Source organism: Myotis myotis, unplaced genomic scaffold, assembly GCF_014108235.1.
Source record: "Myotis myotis isolate mMyoMyo1 unplaced genomic scaffold, mMyoMyo1.p scaffold_m19_p_2, whole genome shotgun sequence".
Taxonomy (NCBI): Eukaryota; Metazoa; Chordata; class Mammalia; order Chiroptera; family Vespertilionidae; genus Myotis; species Myotis myotis.
In genome coordinates, this window is record NW_023416324.1 from 1,451,123 (window position 1) to 1,469,407 (window position 18,285).

The following is an 18,285-nucleotide window of genomic DNA, read 5'->3' on the forward strand; positions in this document are numbered from 1 at the left end:
AGTCCTCGCAGCACGTCTCCGTCTCAGCCCTGAACACGCATGTAAACTGACCGTGTAAACCTGAGGGACCGGGGCCCAGCACAGCAAGCACAGAGCAGCCCTCCACCCACCTCCCTCCTGCTGCCCCCTCGTGGCCAGTTTTCAAGAACATCATGTGACTGGAATTGATGGTGCCCGACGTTTAAGACCGGCTTCCTCCACTCACCACACCCAGGTGCTAGGGCAGTGATGGCGAACCTATGACACGCGTTTCAGAGGTGACACGCGAACTCATTTTTTTGGTTGATTTTTCTTTGTTAAATGGCATTTAAATATATAAAATAAATATCAAAAATATAAGTCTTTGTTTTACTATGGTTGCAAATATCAAAAAATTTCTACATGTGACATGGCACCGGAGTTAAGGTTTTTCAAAATGCTGACACGCCGAGCTCAAAAGGTTCGCCATCACTGTGCCAGGGTCTCGCCACCTCCGCTCCTTTGCACACCAAGGGGCACGCCACACGTGATGTACCAGCCACCCGCTCACGGCCACCGGGCTGCTGCAGCTTGGGGGACGGAGAGCGCTGCTGCGAACACTGGTGAGCACGCTCCTGTGCGACCACATCCTCACCGCCTGAGCCGAGCCCTGCCGAGGCTGCTGCGTGCCTGGTTCTGCAGGGGACGCCCGCTGCGACTGTCCGCGCTGTCCGTCCCGCTGACTGCACGCCATCCCTCCCAGCAGCACTCGCCCTGCTGTCGCCTCCTGACTCTCCTCACTGCGGCGGGAGCCCCCCTGTCCGCCCCCCCCACCCCCAATGCACTGCTCTTTCCACCACCGGCTTCTGTCTTCTAGCCCCTCCGCCTCCCGTACGCGTTCCAGAACCTGCTCTCTGCACCGACGAGAACCCTGCTGGGACCGACTGTAGTTCTCTGGATGTTCAGGACTCATCGCTGCCCGCTGATCAGCTCAGAGAGAGCGTCCATCTTCCCTATGCTGAGGCCTCCAACCCCCAGAGATGGCCCTTCTCTCCGATGACCGGTCCCCTGACCCCACAGAGTAACCGCGGTGACACAGGACGGGCAGCGAAGGGGGTTCAGTGTTCCGTGCCCAGAGCCGTATGCGTCTGTTAGGTTTCACTGAGGGAGGCCCGCATAAATAACCATTTTTAAATGCTGCCTCCCTCCTTTCACTGCCGGCATAGACACGTGGTGGGGTTTTTCAAGCGACCTCTTGCTTATCCTGCGACCTCCACAGCTGACTCATTCACTTCAGGGGGTGCTGTGGCCCCTGGGGGTCACCCCCGTAGACGAGCACGTGGCTGCAAACCAGAGCGGCGCTGGCCCTTCCTGCCCAGCCTGCGCGCCTTTACTTCCGTCTCCTCGCTGGCTGCACCGCGAGCTCCCAGGGCAGGACTGCTGCGCCCGTCCCCACCTGGGGGCGCTGGCCATCCTGCCATGACGTGTCGCCCACTAGAGGGCTCTGCGGACGCCCGGGGCAGGTGGCAGGTTCCCCCTGCGCCTGGTGTGCTCAGTGTCCACATAAATGGGGGTGAATCTCGCCCAGGCTTTTCTGCACCCGTCGCTGTGGCCCCGTGGCTCTCCGCCTTCAGGCTGTTATCACTGTGGCCCCCTCGCTCTCCGCCTTCAGGCTGTTCCTGGTGAGTCCCTGTGGTCCCCGTAGCTGCCTTCAGGCTGTTCCTGGTGAGTCCCTGTGGCCCCGTGGCTCTCTGCCTTCAGGCTGTTCCTGGTGAGTCCCTGTGGTCCCCTCGATCTCCGCCTTCAGGCTGTTCCTGGTGAGTCCCTGTGGTCCCCGTAGCTCTCCGCCTTCAGGCTGTTCCTGGTGAGTCGCTGTGGCCCCGTGGCTCTCCGCCTTCAGGCTGTTATCACTGTGGCCCCGTGGCTCTCCACCTTCAGGCTGTTCCTGGTGAGTCCCTGTGGCCCTGTGGCTCTCCGCCTTCAGGCTGTTCCTGGTGAGTCGCTGTGGCCCCGTGGCTCTCCGCCTTCAGGCTGTTCCTGGTGAGTCGCTGTGGCCCTGTGGCTCTCTGCCTTCAGGCTGTTCCTGGTGAGTCGCTGTGGCCCCGTGGCTCTCCGCCTTCAGGCTGTTCCTGGTGAGTCGCAGCTGGTGGTTTCCAGGCAGAAACAGCCTGCATTCCCGGGGCCACCCCACTTGCTTGCGGTGTCGTTCTTCCTGTTGCCGGTCCCAGTTTGCTGACATCTTGTTGAGCGTTTGCATCTGTGCTCCTGAGGGATAAGGGCCCACAGTTTCCTGTTGTTTCTGATCTTGGTGGAACGCGAGCCCCGTTACATGACTTGGGACGTGCTCCCATCCCTGCTATTGTCTGGGAGAGGACCCGGAATTGGTGTGGGCAGCTCTCTGAATGGTTAGGCTTCCCAGTGAATAGGCCTGGATATTTGTTTTTCCATTTTGTTAACGATGAATTCAATTTCTATACGAGTCACAAGTCTTCTCGGGTTGCCTGCGCCAGCTTGGGGTGCTCAGTCTGGCTTAGATGAACTGGCCCGTTTCATCGAAGTTGTCAAAGTTGTGGCCACGGAGCTGTTCAGAGTCTGTGTTCCCCTAACATCCTCCTGACACTGTGGTCCTGAGACAGCCCTCCTTTCGTTCCTTGCCGGGAGCCGGTCCATGCTTGCTGTTTCAAAGGACCTGGCATATATGGCATACTGTTCTTAATATGTTTGCTCACCTTCTTGGCACTATGTGTTTTAACCAAGGTCTCCTCTCTGAAAAAGGTTGTTTCCCCGGTAGGGATTTTCCCCTGAAGTTAGGGAGGGAATAAAACCTCTTAACTAAGTGCCAGGCGGGTAATTAATCACTTTAACTACGAACAATCATGCTTAAGCTACATAATCTTTACTCCCTGGAATGGAGATAAGAAACGTCCTAACCTTTGTAATAGAGATTGATAGGATTGAACCAACTGGTATAAATACAGATGTAACAAGACAGCAAGAGACAGAACTTAGAACACAGAACTAAGAAGACAGAACCTACACAGAACCTAGAGACAGAAGAACTTCGCTGGAGAGAGCATGGCAAAAGATCTTGGACTGAACCTGACTACAGAAATTGGCAAGAGAACCTGACTAGAACCTGGTGACTGAACCTGGCTGGAGAACCTGGACAGAACCTGGCTGGAGAACCTAGCGAGGGAACATGGCTACAGAACCTGGCTGGAGAACCTGGAGAACCTAGCAAGAGAACATGGACACAGAACCTGGCTGGAGATCCTAAGCAGAACCTCTCTGGAGATCCAGACCAAAACTTGGCTAGAGATCCTGGCTAGAGATCCTGGCTAGGCTGCTGATCAACTGAACACTGTCTCCGTGTCATTTCTTCTTCGCCGACTCCGTCCACACCTTTGGGGACCCCTGGACCTGCTGGGGCCGGACCCCAGCAGTTCCTGATGTTAGTCACCGGTGTCGCCCTGCTCTTTATTCAGTCTTGCTAGAGGCTTATCATGTTATTGGTCTTTTCATGTGATCAATTTCTACTCTCATCGATTTTCTCCATTCTATTATTTTTCTGTTTTCCATTTCATTGGTTTCTGCTCTTCTCTTTATTACTGATTTCTGCTTGCTCTAGGTTGATTTTGTTCTTCTCCTAGCTCCTAAAGGTGGAAGATTGGATTGTTGACTTGAGCCCTTTTCCTCTCAGCATCAGCACATGATGCTATCCATTCCCACGTAGACGCCCTTTAGCTGCATCCTACACACGTCAACGTGTTGCATTTTCATTTTTGTTCAGTTCCAGAATGTCATCTACTTCTTTCTTGAGGTTTCCTCTTGGACTATAATTATTTAGAAATGTGTTGTTTTAATTTCCAAGTGTTTGTGACTTTTTCATGTTACTGATTTCTAACTGGTCTCATTGTGATCACAGCACGCACCTCGTACCATTTCCTTCCTTCCCGTTTCTGCAGGTGGCTGTGCCCCAGGGCAGGTCTGGTTTGGTGAAGAGAATGTGCCCCCGCTGCCGGGGGCGGGCACCTGGCAAACGCCCTCAGGTCCACGCGGCTGCGGGCTCCACTCGCTCCTGGCCGGCCGGGACTTCCCATCTGCGGGCCTGGGGGTCACTCGGAGGAGGGCGGAGGCTCAGTGTCCCTGCGAGCGCCGTCCGCCTGTCAGTCCCGCGCGCTTCGCTTTGTGAATTCTGAAGCTCGGCCTTAGACACACACCCTCGGGGGCCCATGTCTTCTTGGTGAATTGGCTCTTTTATCCCATGTAATGTCTAATTCCTGGGAATTTCCTTTGCTCCTACATGACTGACTGATTGATCGATCTACTGAAAGCATTGGTCTATTTCTGCCTCCACTCCAGCTGTCTTTGGGCTGCGGTTGGCCTGCAGTCTGTCACCACCGACACCATCACATCTGAAGTGAGCCCTGGGAGACGGCGTGGTTTGGACGCGATGTTTTCATACAACCTGACGACTGGCCGGCTGGATTGGTGTGTAGACTCCTGCATCGTATGGAACGGCTGGGATGTGTGGGTTCAGGACGGCATTTCACTGGCAGTTCCTTTTGTGTGCGCTGCTGCCTTCCCTCTCCCGACTTTTGAATTCTCCCATTTCTGTCTGTTGGTTCCACTCGCTCTGTGGGTGCCTCCGGTGACTGCTCTGGGGTTACAATGTGAACACCTAACTTCTTACAGACCACTCGGCGCTGATGTCTATTCCCTCAAGTGGGGTGCAGCCGCCCTACACTGCACCGGTCCCTGACCTCCCCTTCACTTATAGCCCCACCGAGTGTCTCCATGTTCCTGCCAAAGCCTGTCACTGCTGTCACCTCTGCTTCAGCCTCACATTCAGAAACTCGGGGGGCGGGGGGGGGGGAACCTGTGCCATCATTTCGGCTGCTCTCTCCTCACTCCTGATGCGCCGAGTGTCCGTCTGGTAGGTTTCTCTCCCGTCTGAAAACTCCTGTAGTAACTCTTTTAGCGCGTGTCCACCACACCAAGTCTCGCGCTTCATTCATCTGAGAGCGCGGCTATTGCACCTCATTCCCGCTGGACTTTTGCTGGAAACAGAGCCCTGAGTTCTGGAGCCTTTCTGCTCCGCCTCCTCCTGGCTCATGTCCGTGCTCAGGAGGCCAGTCACACATGCTGCTATCTGTAAGGGTCGCACCATCTCCTGCCCCCCCACACCCCGCGCTCTGCAAGGCCCTGTCTTTACTTCTCAGCGGCCTGATGTGCTGTGTCTGGGTGTGAGTTACTTTGGTTGATCGCTGGGGTGCACGGAACTTCTTCGATCTGTAGGCTTATGTCTTCCACCAAAGTTGGGAAGTTCAGCCATTATTTCAAGCCTTTCTGCGCACTGCACTGTCTCCTCTACTGGAGACGCAAGGCCTAGCCCGGGCCCAGCCACGTTTCTCTCTGAGGTTCGGGTTAAAAACGACATTGACTTATCTTCAAGGGCACTGATTCTTCTGTCAGCTCCACTGAGCCCAGCTGGTGGCTTTTGCTTTGGCGATGTCTGTAGGCACTCAGACAGTCACAGCCGGGCGAGGGGGAGGGGGTGCTGCTGGCGTCAGTGAGTCAGGCCAGGCTGCCGCTGTCCCCCAATGGGCAGGGTAATCTGGCCCAAATGTCGCGGAGCTGGTGTGGAGAAACCCGTTGGAAGTGACATTCCTGGTCACACATGGCGGCATCTGACATACCTGTGCCCTAAGATAGCCAAACTCCCAAAGGGTACGTCCCAATAAAATTTACAGACCAAGAAGTGAAGGAAACGTGGTGGCAGGAGAAGGCTAACACTACATACAATAAATATTCACACACACACACACACACACACACACAGACTAAGAGAGGCTGAGGGAGGGGCCGGCCCTGGCGGGGGCATGCAGGGTGGCAATGTTATAACAAGGCCTCAACCAGACCACCTGGGCCTGCAGCAAGCTGTGTCCGTAATGAGCGGCATCCCTCACAGAGCAAACTGCACGCTCAGCGGTTCCCTGCTCGGCCCCAAAGCCGCACCCGAGTCATAAATAACAGCACTGACATCGTGTTTGCCGCTGGATCAGCACACAGGTGACACTGAACTAGCAGGACGGTCCCTGCACCTGGGAAAGATGAGACGCCAAGTCATGCCGAGACCAGCAGGCGTATTTCAGGAGCATCTACTGCCCAGCAGCATGCGCCCGCACGAGAGCCAGGGCAGCGGATGCCGCACGTCTGTCTCCCTGGTGGCTGCTACCCCCTGCAAGGCCACCGCTGGGCCGGGGGTGAGGCCCTCCACCCTTCACCGGGCCCGGCCCCTCTTTTCTGTGCTTTCTACACCGGGGTTCAGAGAAACCTTCATTTCAAAGGTGGGTTTTCCAGCCTCTTGCTGTGGCCCCAGCTTGTATGTGGCTGGAGAGAGCCAGAGGCCAGCGAGAGAGTGACAGGTCACAGGGCAAGCGGGCTGGACGCCAACCGCCTGGCGCCCTCCCCAGCACCCGCGCCACAGAGGCGTCCCCCTGGCACCACCTGTGACGAAGTCCTTTTCTAGGAGACACACAGCACAGAGTGGACCTCAGTGCCAGGTGTGTGCGAACACGAGTCGCAGCCCCGCAGGTCGCCCCGCAGACTGACCCGCGAGCCGCGACGTAAGGACCCACGGGAACTGGCCTCCGCGCTCACAGCGGATAGACGCAGCAACCACACACTCTTACGGGCACATCCATGACACGGACCACCTCTGCTCATGAAGCATCAGCAAACATAACTGTCAACTTCTGAAAACATACGAACTGGCCGGAAACTCACAGTTACGAAGCCTCACAGTTACCTCCTCGGAGCTCATGCTGGCGGGGGGCACCTTATAGGCCAGACAGTGCGCGGGGTTGGGCCGGATCCCGCCCTGGAGAGGCAGCGTCGCGCTCCCGGGGCCGGCGTCGGGCGGCGGCTTCCAGACGGCCCAGCGCACCGTGTGCATGCGCGCCAGGCTGGCCGAGGCGGAGGCGGGAGCCGCCTGCAACGGAACAGAGCACAGGCCGTGAGCTGTCCCCGGCCCACGTGGGGACCAAGGGGCTCTCACCGTGGAGGTAACTGGAGAGCAGGTGGCGAGGCCTGGGGGGGGGGGGTCGGGGGGGGGCAGGGAGTGGTCCCTGTCATTCAGGGAGGGAAAGCCCACATCCCGGAAGAACAAGCAAAGAATCAGCAAAGTGAGAACCCTCAGCGCCTCAACCCTCAGCACTGGGCTCTGCGCCCGCCTTGAGCGTCAGAGCCAAGAGCTGAGTCCGATCTGAGTGACCCCGGCCCAACCCTGACCCTCAGCATCAGCCTTCCCCCCTCAGTGGCCGGCGACAGAGTAAATGGTCCTGATCGGCCACTGGACACCAGGGAGCGGCCACAGTACACGAATGAAGAGCGACGGACACTAGTGAAGAGATGATTATAAATCCGTTGCCTTTTTTGTTGCTGTTAACCCTCACCCAAGGTTATTTTTCCATTGATTTTGAGAGAGAGTCGGAGAGGGAGAGAAACATCGATGTGAGAGACACATCCATTGGTTGCCTCCTGCACGCACCCGTTTGGGCTGGTGATCAAACCTGCAACCCAGCTACATGCCCTTGACTGGGAATCAAACCCACGACCCATCCGTGGTGTTCTAACCACTGGCCCACACCGGCCAGGGCCTAAATCCATTGCCTTCAAAAAATGAAAGTATTATAACTGTATTCAGAAAACTGTCCACTGAAACACTGCAGGGGTTCAATCACATCTAGGTGACTTTTGTAAACAGTCACCTATAAACCCAGTTTATTACAGAATCAAAAATAAAACCCAAGCTTCCAGGCTCCTTGTGTAACCCGCCTGGTCTAAGGTTTCACACCGGGGGATCCTGATGCCCAGTTTTCCAGCGCCGCAGTCCTTGGTGCTTTAGTTGTGATCAATACAGCTCTCTCCTGGGTGAAATCTCGCTCAGTTACACGTGTATCCATTTTCCCTCCTTTTGTTTCTAGCCTCTAACTAGAGAGGATGCTTAGTGAGCTATCGATCACTGCTTCACAAAGACTTCAGCCAATTAGGCCCGTGGCAGTTCAATGGCCCTTTATCAGCCTGCATGCTCTCCAAGCAGGCCAGGTGGCACCTGCAGGGGGACCCTCCCTCCCCAGCCCCTCCCCCACACTGAGGAGGAGCCAGCCAGGTGCCCGCCCACCAGGGGACTCCAGAGGCGGAGGTCAGATCTGTTACTCTACAGCGTCTTATCCTGCCAGACTCGCAAACTGAAAAGGAAAACCGAGCGGTGGACCGTTCCCATTTAGGCTTCAGTTGTAATAGCAAACAAGACACAAACGGCCAAGGAACAGCCTGGACCGTGAGCAGGTGTGTCGTGGGACAGGCGTGTCACAGCATTCACCGGCAAAGCGCACAGAAGACCCACCCCTGACCCGGGGACTGCCCCACCGGGCTCCCCGGGGTGTGCGGAGCGGTGGCCCAGCAGACGCGTCCACACCCTGACCCCTGGACTCAGCGGCTGGGCCTGACTTGGAAAAGGGTTCCGTGCAGATGGAATGGATGAAGTACTGCGAGATGAGGCCCCCAGGCCAATGCCGAGTGTCCATGGAAGAGCAGGACAGAGAGGCAGGGACACACGGAGGGAGGCCGCGTGCAGACAGGGGCAGAGGAGGGAGCCATGGAGGGCCCCAGCCAGTGTGCTCAGTGGTTAGAGCATCAGCCTGCGGCTCAAAGGGTCTCGGTTCAATTCCCAGACAAGGGCACGTTTCTTCGTTGTGGGTTCGATCCCCAGCCCCAGGCGGGCATGTGTGGGAGGCACCCAACCGTGTGTGTCTCATACCAGCAGCTGTTTCTCTCTCCTCACTCCTCCTTCCCTCCCTCCCCCTCACTCTACGATCAATGGAAAAAATATCCTCAGGTGAGGGTTACAAAAAAATGCAGGAAGTGGCCTCATTCTTCAGAATCACTACGGCTGGATAACGCGCGTTACTGCGATCCTGACCGAGCCGTGAACATGTGCTCCCCCAGCAGGTGCGTCAGCACAGACGCGGATACATTACCGTTACCCAGGAAGGGGTTTCCGAGCCACACCCACTGCTCTGACGGGAAAAGTCAGGGAACCGAGCGGGGCCTTACGTTGCCATCCACTCCCGAGGGGCTGCTTAGCACGTACTCCAGCTGGAAGACGACGGCGAAGGCGGGGTGATGGACCATCTCGGGGAGTCGGAGGTGGCTCCTCAGGACCAGAGCCTGGTTTCCAGAGCTGGTCAAGGACACAGGGCGGGGGCAGGGCGGGGGGGGGGGAGGCGTCAGGCATGGCTCCTGCAGCACGCCCCCCTCCCCCCTCCCTGGGCACTGCACTGAGCTCCTCTGTGTTGGCTCTTAGGGTGACTCCCTAAACCAGGGCCTTTTACTGGGGCCACAGTGAGCAGGTTTTAAACTGCCAGAGGTGTCGGAGGGTGGAGGGATGCGGCCAGGCTCTGGGAGGCTCCACCTCCAGGGCCGGCTCTGCCCACCTGGGGGGCAGCCCTTAGAGACGCCTGGTCCTGGGCTGGGAGGCACAGCTGAGCCCAGCAGCAGGATGACTGCCTCCTATTCTCCTCGTGCGAGACACTGAGCTCAGGGCGCACAGGGGAGCAGCAGCATCTGCACAGACTGCGGGCGGCCATCGTGGGGAGCGGCCCCCCTACTAATTCCAAAACTCACAGCACAAAACAGGACTTACCCAACCTCCCAACACCGAGGGTGGCTCCAAACGGATGGGGCTTAGCGAGAGGAAAGCAGGCCCCAGGGAAGGCCCGGTGGGTGAGGGCACACCTCACCGAGGGAACTTCACGTGGGTGCCCACTCCCTCCTCCCCGGGCGGGACTCAGGACCGGGAGAGTACCTGGACTTGGAGGAGGAGCCGACTTTCCTGCTGAAACTGGCCGAGCGCGTCAAGGCCACGTCCATCTCGGGCACCAGCACCATGACCTGCGGCCTCTGCACGAAGCCCAGACCGTTGTGCGCGCCGACACACAGACGCCGCTCGGCGATCTCCAGGGCGCTGCTGTCCAGCGGGCCGTCCCCCTGGGAAGAGCACAGGTCAGGCAGCAAGAGCCTGGGCGGGAGGGGAGAGGGGCGGAGGGGAGAGGGGGCTCACGGGAAGGCTCCTGGGGGAGACGTGAGCAGAGAGGAGAGCCGGGGACAACTTCAGGCCTTTGCAGGTCACGCGGTGCTTAGTGGCAGAGCCCCAGCAAAGAGCAGACACGTCAGCCAGTGGGAACTGGCTGGCCGAGGGCACTTCCTAGGCAGCGTGGGGTTCTCTCACAGTGTGACCTTCTCAAGCAATGCACCCTGATGCCCCGTCACCAAACTCTTGCCATTCCCAAGGCTGAGCCGCCATTCTCAAGATGCTCCAAACTGGCAGCCGGGACTCGGCGCCCCTCACAGGACCGGGTGCTCTGAGGCAGGGGAGCCCCACCTCCCACCCCCCAGGAGGCGGCGCCTGGAGGCAGGCCCTGAGGTGTCCCAGCCTCCGCCTGGGCAGGACGCGGCACAGGAGACGGGGAGCAGGAAGAGGGAGCCTATTCGGCAGTAAGTCATAAACCAATAACAACGGAATCGGAATCTGCCCCGGAGCGAGGGCTGGATATTAAAGTGTTTCATCTTAACAAAACCGTGCAGGCGCCGGAGCGAACAAGCAGGACGGCCCCGGGCTATTCCTGGCATTAAACTGGTGACCGCTGCCAACGATCCCCGGATTTCACTGTCCCTTCCCCAAGCGGAACGGCCCTAAACGCAGCCGTTAATCCTCGAGTAATGAAAACAAACGGCAGGACGGCGAGTGTGTGCGGGAGGAGCGGCGGCGAGGACGGGAAAGCACGCGGTGAGGTGGTTTGGGGGAGGCCCTGCGAGCTCTCCGCCTCGCACAGGCCCCCTGAGCGGGAGGCAGGGGCGGAGCCACACCAGGGCCCCGACTCCACCTCCGGCGCCGGTGGCGTTTCTCTTTCAGGTGGGACCCCGTTCTCTGGAGCTACGTTTTCAGGGACGGCCACCTGTTTCACGTGTGTGTGTGTGTGTGTGCATGTGTACACACGTGTGCAATTAGTAACTGCTGACGGCTGAGACAACAGCACAGCATGGGCACCACCGGACGAGACACTCTCGCTCTCAACGATAAATATTAACCCTTTTCGGTCCAACCTCGAGGCTGACTCGACAGACCAGGCGCTAGGAGCAGGTCCAACGTCAAGCAATAAGAACACTAAAAAGTTCAACATTCAATCCCGTCAATTAACTTGGACCAGACTGTTTGAATTCCAAAAATAACATTGGGCCACAAAGGGTTAAGGCCTACTGTGTGCAGACACGGCCACTCCCATCAGGTGCAGTGCTGAACCACGCGCCCGCCCTCCTGTGGACAGGCTGGAGTGGGGCTCTCAGAGGAGGCGCGGAGGGGAGGCGGGGCAGGCAGCTCTGCACTGAGACCCAAAGCCTGAGGGCTCCACAGGGATCTGGACGAGGCACGTCCCAGACAGGGAGCTGCGTGTCAGAGGCCCCGCTGGGCACGAGGCGTCACCCACAACCACGGGGCCGGAGTCGCCCACGACCACGAGGCAAGAGTCGCCCACGACTACATGGTGGGGGGGAGGCACCGTCATGTCCAGGCTGCCCCACACAGGCTCCAGGTGGAGTGGGCAGGAGGGGCTCACAGGCAGAAGAACCAGCAGGCGTGGGAAGGAGGAAGACGCTGGGCTTTCTGGCCGTCCCCTGGGAGGAGCCGAGCACCTCATGTCTGTGCTGAGCACACGGTTATCTCCGGAGCGTCCCCTGCTCGTCTGGGGACTAACTCACTTATCAGCTGGGGGCTGGCTCCAGAGGCATCAGAGTGAACGTTCATTAGCGTCACCATCAAAGTTACCACAACAGGCTTGGTCGCTCTCCAGCCACAAAGAGGGAAAGGACAGGCGCAGGCCCGTGGCAGGGTGCCCACCCCCGGGCGGCGTTAGGGGCCCTGCCCGCCCTGGCATCTTCCCGCCGGGACTGAGCTGCGCGGCCGGAGACAGTACCTCCCGGAAGTGGTCGCTGATCAGGAGTTCCAGAAGCTCCTCCTCGAATTTCTCAAGGGAGGGGTACAGCGTGAAGAACACCTCGTCCAGGTACCACGTGACCGGCTTCTGCAGGCGCGGCCTCCGGAGGGCGTCACCTGGAACAACCAGACCCCGTTCCTGGGGGCCAGACCAACCCGCAGGCGGAGGGGACAGCGCGCCCTTACCCGCGTCCCGGGGCGCCGGGAGGAGGCCGGGCGGCGGCTGCAGGCCGGACACCAGGAGGTTCTCGGGCAGCAGGTGGAAGGCGGGCTCCAGGGCCGGGTGCGGCTGCAGCGTGTACTGCAGGCTGCAGCTCTCGATGGCCGTCAGGTGCTTGCTTTCTGGGAAGAAAACACCCGTGAGAGCTGAAACCACAGGCTTCCCGTCAAGTCAGCCGATGCGCTGAGCGCCTGACACATCAGCTCCACCAACGGGAAGCGCCGTTTCCCAGGGAGATGGGAAGCACTGTTAGGGATGCTAGTTTTTAATGCGATGTAACGCTCTCTGGCTCACACCGCCCCCAGAGCGGGCAGCCCGGGCACGGCTCAGCCGGGCCACCCCTCAGTCTCAGCACCGCGCCCACAGAGCCCACGGAGCAGCCAGGCCAGCCCTCAGTCTCAGCACCGCGCCCACGGAGCCCACGGAGCAGCCGGGCCAGCCCTCAGTCTCAGCACCGCGCCCATGGAGCCCACGGAGCAGCTGGGCCATCCCTCAGTCTCAGCACCGCGCCCACGGAGCCCACGGAGCCCACGGAGCAGCCGGGCCAGCCCTCAGTCTCAGCACCGCGCCCACAGAGCCCACGGAGCAGCTGGGCCAGCCCTCAGTCTCAGCACCGCGCCCACAGAGCCCACGGAGTAGCTGGGCCATCCCTCAGTCTCAGCACCGCGCCCACGGAGCCCACGGAGCCGCCGGGCAGGCACTGAGGCAGGGCCTCCAAGACAGAGCCTGTCCTCAAAACCAGGCCGTCCTGAACTGAGGCTGAGACCCAGCCCACCGATCTCCACAGAACCCCGAGAACGGGGCCCAACCCCAGAGTTCAGGTGAGGCCGGGAGAGGGGAGGGACGGCCTGCAGGCGGCGAGTGAAGAGCGCAGACCAGCGGGAGCGGAGGACAGTCCCACCAGCAGGGCAGGGCGGGAGGCCCGCCAGCCTCACAGGCCCCGGCCGGGAGGGAGCGCAGACATCCCACCCAACGTGGGCCTCGCTCGGGCCTGATGTCACCCACGGACAGGCCCCCGCCCCCCTGGGATGCGCCATGTGACGCGTAAGAGCTACAGGGACCTGCTGCTCCCCTCAGAGGAGGGATGAGATGGCAACGCCAGTGTGCACATGTGTGAGGCCGCGTGGAGGCTGTATAAGAGGTCCTCGTCCTACGGGTACTCCGGGAGACAAAACGCAGCGGGGGAGAGAAGGCGCAAGGTGGAAGGTGCAGGGAAGCTCACAGGAGGGGACTGGGGCAGCGCGGGGCGGGGGGGGGGGGGGGGGGGGCTGCGGAGGAGGAGCTGCCAGCATACTGGCCGAGAATCTTACGTTCGATGGGGTCCTGCAGCTGGGGGTGCAGCAGGGCTCTTGGGGTGCCGTGATACAGTCTCAACCTGCAAAACAAGAGCCCAAAACACATCTACATGGGCCTGCAGCTCTAGCCCCCAAACATCAGCTGTTCTTTGAAAGGAGGGTGTGTGGGCCCAACACCGTCCACCTCCTGGGCCTTCCGAGTGCCATGCGCCTGCGCCCCTGGGGGAACAGACCCTGGAGAGCACTGATCCCTGCACCCAGCTCCCAGCCCGTGGGCCCAGCTCCCAGCCCGTGGGCCCAGCTCCCAGCTCCCAGCCCGTGCGCCCAGCTCCCAGCTCCCAGCTCCCAGCCCGTGGGCCCAGCTCCCAGCTCCCAGCTCCCAGCTCCCAGCTCCCAGCCCGTGCGCCCAGCTCCCAGCTCCCAGCCCGTGCGCCCAGCTCCCAGCTCCCAGCCCGTGGGCCCAGCTCCCAGCTCCCAGCTCCCAGCTCCCAGCCCGTGCGCCCAGCTCCCAGCTCCCAGCTCCCAGCTCCCAGCTCCCAGCTCCCAGCCTGTGGGCCCAGCTCCCAGCTCCCAGCTCCCAGCTCCCAGCCTGTGGGCCCAGCTCCCAGCCCCCAGCCCGTGGGCCCAGCTCTCAGCCCCCAGCCCGTGCGCTCAGCTCCCAGCTCCCAGCTCGTGGGCCCAGCTCCCAGCCCGTGCGCCCAGCTCCCAGCCCCCAGCCCCCAGCTCCCAGCTCCCAGCTCCCAGCTCCCAGCCCCCAGCTCCCAGCTCCCAGCTCCCAGCCCGTGCGCCCAGCTCCCAGCTCCCAGCCCATGCGCCCAGCTCCCAGCTCCCAGCCCGTGGGCCCAGCTCCCAGCTCCCAGCTCCCAGCTCCCAGCCCGTGCGCCCAGCTCCCAGCTCCCAGCTCCCAGCTCCCAGCTCCCAGCCTGTGGGCCCAGCTCCCAGCTCCCAGCTCCCAGCTCCCAGCCTGTGGGCCCAGCTCCCAGCCCCCAGCCCGTGGGCCCAGCTCCCAGCCCCCAGCCCGTGGGCCCAGCTCTCAGCCCCCAGCCCGTGCGCTCAGCTCCCAGCTCCCAGCTCGTGGGCCCAGCTCCCAGCCCGTGCGCCCAGCTCCCAGCCCCCAGCCCGTGCACCCAGCTCCCAGCCCCCAGCCCGTGTGCCCAGCTCCCAGCCCCCAGCCCGTGGGCCCAGCTCCCAGCCCCCAGCCTGTGCGCCCAGCTCCCAGCCCATGGGCCCAGCACCTGCAGTGCAGCCCGAGCCCCTGGGCCCAGGAAGCCTCTCAGGGAAACCCATAGTGACTGAAACACCCCCGGAAAGACAGCAGCTGAGCCCCTCCCATGGTTGTCCATGTAGGATGGCAGCTCTCAGCCAGGAACGATTCTGTCCCCCAAGGCACAGTCGGTAATGCCTGCAGACATTTTTTGTCATTACCACAGGGGAGGTGCTCCTGGCACCTGGTGGGTGGAGGCCGGGGACATGCTGGGCATCCTACACTCACAGGACAACCCACGGCAAAGGCCTCTCCGGCCCAAAAGGTCAGCGGCCGTGGCTGAGAGAGGGACCCAGGGGGCAATGCAGCTTCGGCTGGGCTGGAATGGTTACAAGCAGAACCACCAGTGTCCCCTGTGCACGGGACGCGGTTTCACCAGCACAGGGACGAGGAAAAGCCAAGGACAGGGACCCAAGGACCGGACGTGAGGATGCGAGGATGTACCGTCTGTCCTGGGAGGCCGTGCGGGGAGACTCCGTTTTGCTGCTGAAGATACGAAGAATCCCAAACCCACACGACAGGCTCTGGAGGGTCCCGTCCCGTCTCCTGCCGTGGGCGACCACTTCCACCACGGCCACGATGCTCGGGTGGCTCAAGGACGTGTGGAAGTACACGGGCTGCAAACAGAAGTCAGAAGCCAGGTGAGGGCCGGACGCCGCCACCTGCAGAGCAGGACCCAGAGGGCGCAGCTGGGCTCCCTGCCGCCTTGGCAGCGCCACGTAAACCCACACACGGCCCTGCAGCGCCGTGTCCCTTCCCAGGCGCCCGAGACAATCGGCACAGTCACGCGGCCCCCGCGAGTCCCGGCTCCTCACCCCCAGCGCCCACCACCCAGGACACCCGCCCTTTGCTTTTGCTCAGGGAATTTTCCATCCAAAAAATGCCAACAGACACCAGGCCCTGCAGGGAAGAGGCTGGGGGCCACGCACCCCCCAGGGCAGGACCCCAGGGGCACTAAGGACAGGACAAGCCCTGCAGGGAAGAGGCTGGGGCCACGCACCGCCCGGGGCAGGACCCCAGGGGCACTAAGGACAGGACAAGCCCTGCAGGGAAGAAAGGGGCTGGGGCCACGCACCCCCCAGGGCAGGACCCCAGGGGCACTAAGGACAGGACAGGCCCTGCAGGGAAGAAAGGGGCTGGGGGTCACGCATCCCCCAGGGTAGGACCCCAGGGGCACTAAAGACAAGACAGGCCCTGCCGCACATATGCACCATGGCATGTAACTCGCTGCACAGACTCCAGTCAGCCTGCCCGTGTGCCGAGCCCTGCCACACGTACGCACCATGGCATGTAACTCGCTGCACAGACTCCAGTCAGCCTGCCAGTGCACCGAGCCCCACCGTGTGGGAAGGACTCTGAAGCTGGCCTGAACCAATTCTGTCACTAGCACATTTCGAGGTGCTAGGTGGCTATCCCAGCACAGGGCCCACTAACACCCTTTTCACAAAAAATCGCGTAGAGAGCATTTTCTTACACGATCGTTTGGGGCCTGAGCCAAGCAGACGATGCTCAAATGGCTCTTGGGAGGTTTCCACAGGTAACTTCCCTCCTTCCCGCTCTGGCCCCCGGGGTCAGCCCCGTCTCTCCCTCGGGGAATGAGAGCGCCTCTCGCTGCTGCTGCTCCTTCTGTCTCGTGAAGCCGATGCAGTTGCTTTTATTTAAAACTAACTGAGTCACAGACACAGAAGTCGGAGGCGGAGGAGTGTGACCAACTGGGACATGCATCACAGGGCCGGGCTGTGGCTCTGGCCTCCGTGTCCCTGAAGCCCAGCGTCCGTGCTGGGGTCCCAGCTGAGCGCAGAGGTCAGGCCAGGCGAGGCAGGCAGGGCCCAGCAGGGGATTTAAACCCAGACTAATCCTGTAACGAGCCGTCACCGCGTGTCGCCCAGGAAGCATTTACTGCAACCATAGACTGTCAGCCGGGATAACGGAGAGACACATTAACACATCAGCCGGAGGTATAAATCGTTATTCTATTTTCTTTTACTGCAAAATGATGAAATAATAGCCACTTACCGCGGACAGGTGGCTGGACCGGGGAGAACTATGTTTGTTTCCAAGATGCGGGACCTGGTCTAAGGCCCCAGCGCCAGCCGTGCTGGTCACCGTCCCGCCTGTTACGTGTGCCCTGTGCTCACGGCGTCAGGGACACCACCGCCCACTCTCCTGTCAGCAGCGCGACCCCCGCGCCGGAGGTCACCGTGGCCTGCCCGCCGCAGCGCTGGGCCCGCCTCCCGGGCCCGCCCCAAGCACAGGCTCAGGGCTGCGGCCTCTCCCTGTCAGTCACTCACACCGAACCTGATGCTGAGACAAAACGAGCAGAGCGGCCACACCGGCCCTCGGACCCAGGGACTCCGCTCTGAGCGGGAGGTGGCGCGGGAGCGCGGCGCGTGGGACAACACGAGGTCCTGGGTTCGCCCCGCTGCCCATCGGTCAGGACAGACGCGCTTTCCAAACACCATTCACCGACCCTGCGGGCTGGGCACGGCGCCGTGCGAAAGGCTTCGTACGGGCCCGGGAAAGCCGGTGCCGCCTGCAGGGGCCCAAGGTCCCAGGGCGAGGCCAGGCGGGCAAGCTGCTCAGGACTGACCCGGGGCTCGGGGGGTAAAAGCCGCCTGGGATGCACACGGCGCGGCTCCGCAGCTGCCCTCCCGTCGCCCGCCAAGGGTCCAGAGGCTCACGCGGTGCTTAGGCCCAGGCCACCTGGGACGGTGCACGAACGCCACGCGTGCACCGAGAGGCAAATCTGCCCGTCGACTGAAATGACAGGATGGAGGTTCGCGTCAAGCCCATCAGACTTCCTGCCAGAGGAGGCCCGCAGTGCGGTGCCCACGCCCCCACCTCGCACCGCCCTCTTCCACAGGAGACAGGTCCTGCCCAATAAGCAGATGAATAAACCACAGACATGCTCCTATCGCTGCCTCACCTTCAGACACACTGACCCACGTGCCTCAGGCCACGTTTCCACATCTCACCCCGTGGCAGTGACGGGGCCTCTGAGGACGAGCTTCCGGAGAGGCCACCAGCAGAGGCGCGGCGGCGGCAAGGCCAGGGAGAGGAGCGGTGCCGGCCGGAGCCTTCTTCACCGGCCTGAGCCAGAGCATCACCAGGAAGGCAGGTCGCTCACGGCGCTTCCTGCCCTCACCTGCCGCTCGGCCTCCCACTGGGCTCGGACCCTGGACCTCCAGGCACAGGCGCTGCTCAGTCCTCTCCTCCGGGAAACGCACTCCCCGATGACAAAGCTGAGGCGTCCCCCACCTGGTGGGCTCACCCTGACCCCAGCGAGCAGCACGGCCAGGAGACGGCCCCTCCCAGGGAGCTGCCAGGCCCTGCGTGTCGCCGTCCAGGGTGACAGTGACTGCAGCCAGGCAAAGTGACCCCGCGCCACCTCGTCCACCTTGTCCAACCAGCTCCTGTCCTTCTCACAGCAACCCTGCAGAGCAGTCAGGACAGCCCGCTCCGGCCAAAGGACACCTCCCGGCGGACACAGGAA

At 61.3% G+C, this 18,285-nt stretch overlaps 1 protein-coding gene across 3 annotated transcripts in view; it reads right to left on the reverse strand.

Moving 5' to 3' along the window:
- The window catches only part of NPHP4 (nephrocystin 4), a 61,333-nt gene that overhangs the window by 33,539 nt on the left and 9,509 nt on the right, over positions 1 to 18,285 (reverse strand). For all 3 annotated transcript variants that reach the window (XM_036347835.1, XM_036347836.1, XM_036347837.1), the window contains exons 5-11: positions 15,237 to 15,409; positions 13,544 to 13,608; positions 12,200 to 12,355; positions 11,994 to 12,130; positions 9,830 to 10,011; positions 9,079 to 9,205; positions 6,770 to 6,952 (exon numbers count right to left, since the gene is read on the reverse strand). In XM_036347835.1, the coding sequence (XP_036203728.1) occupies positions 6,770 to 6,952; positions 9,079 to 9,205; positions 9,830 to 10,011; positions 11,994 to 12,130; positions 12,200 to 12,355; positions 13,544 to 13,608; positions 15,237 to 15,409 (1,023 nt within the window). The remainder of the gene's footprint in view (positions 1 to 6,769; positions 6,953 to 9,078; positions 9,206 to 9,829; positions 10,012 to 11,993; positions 12,131 to 12,199; positions 12,356 to 13,543; positions 13,609 to 15,236; positions 15,410 to 18,285) is intronic.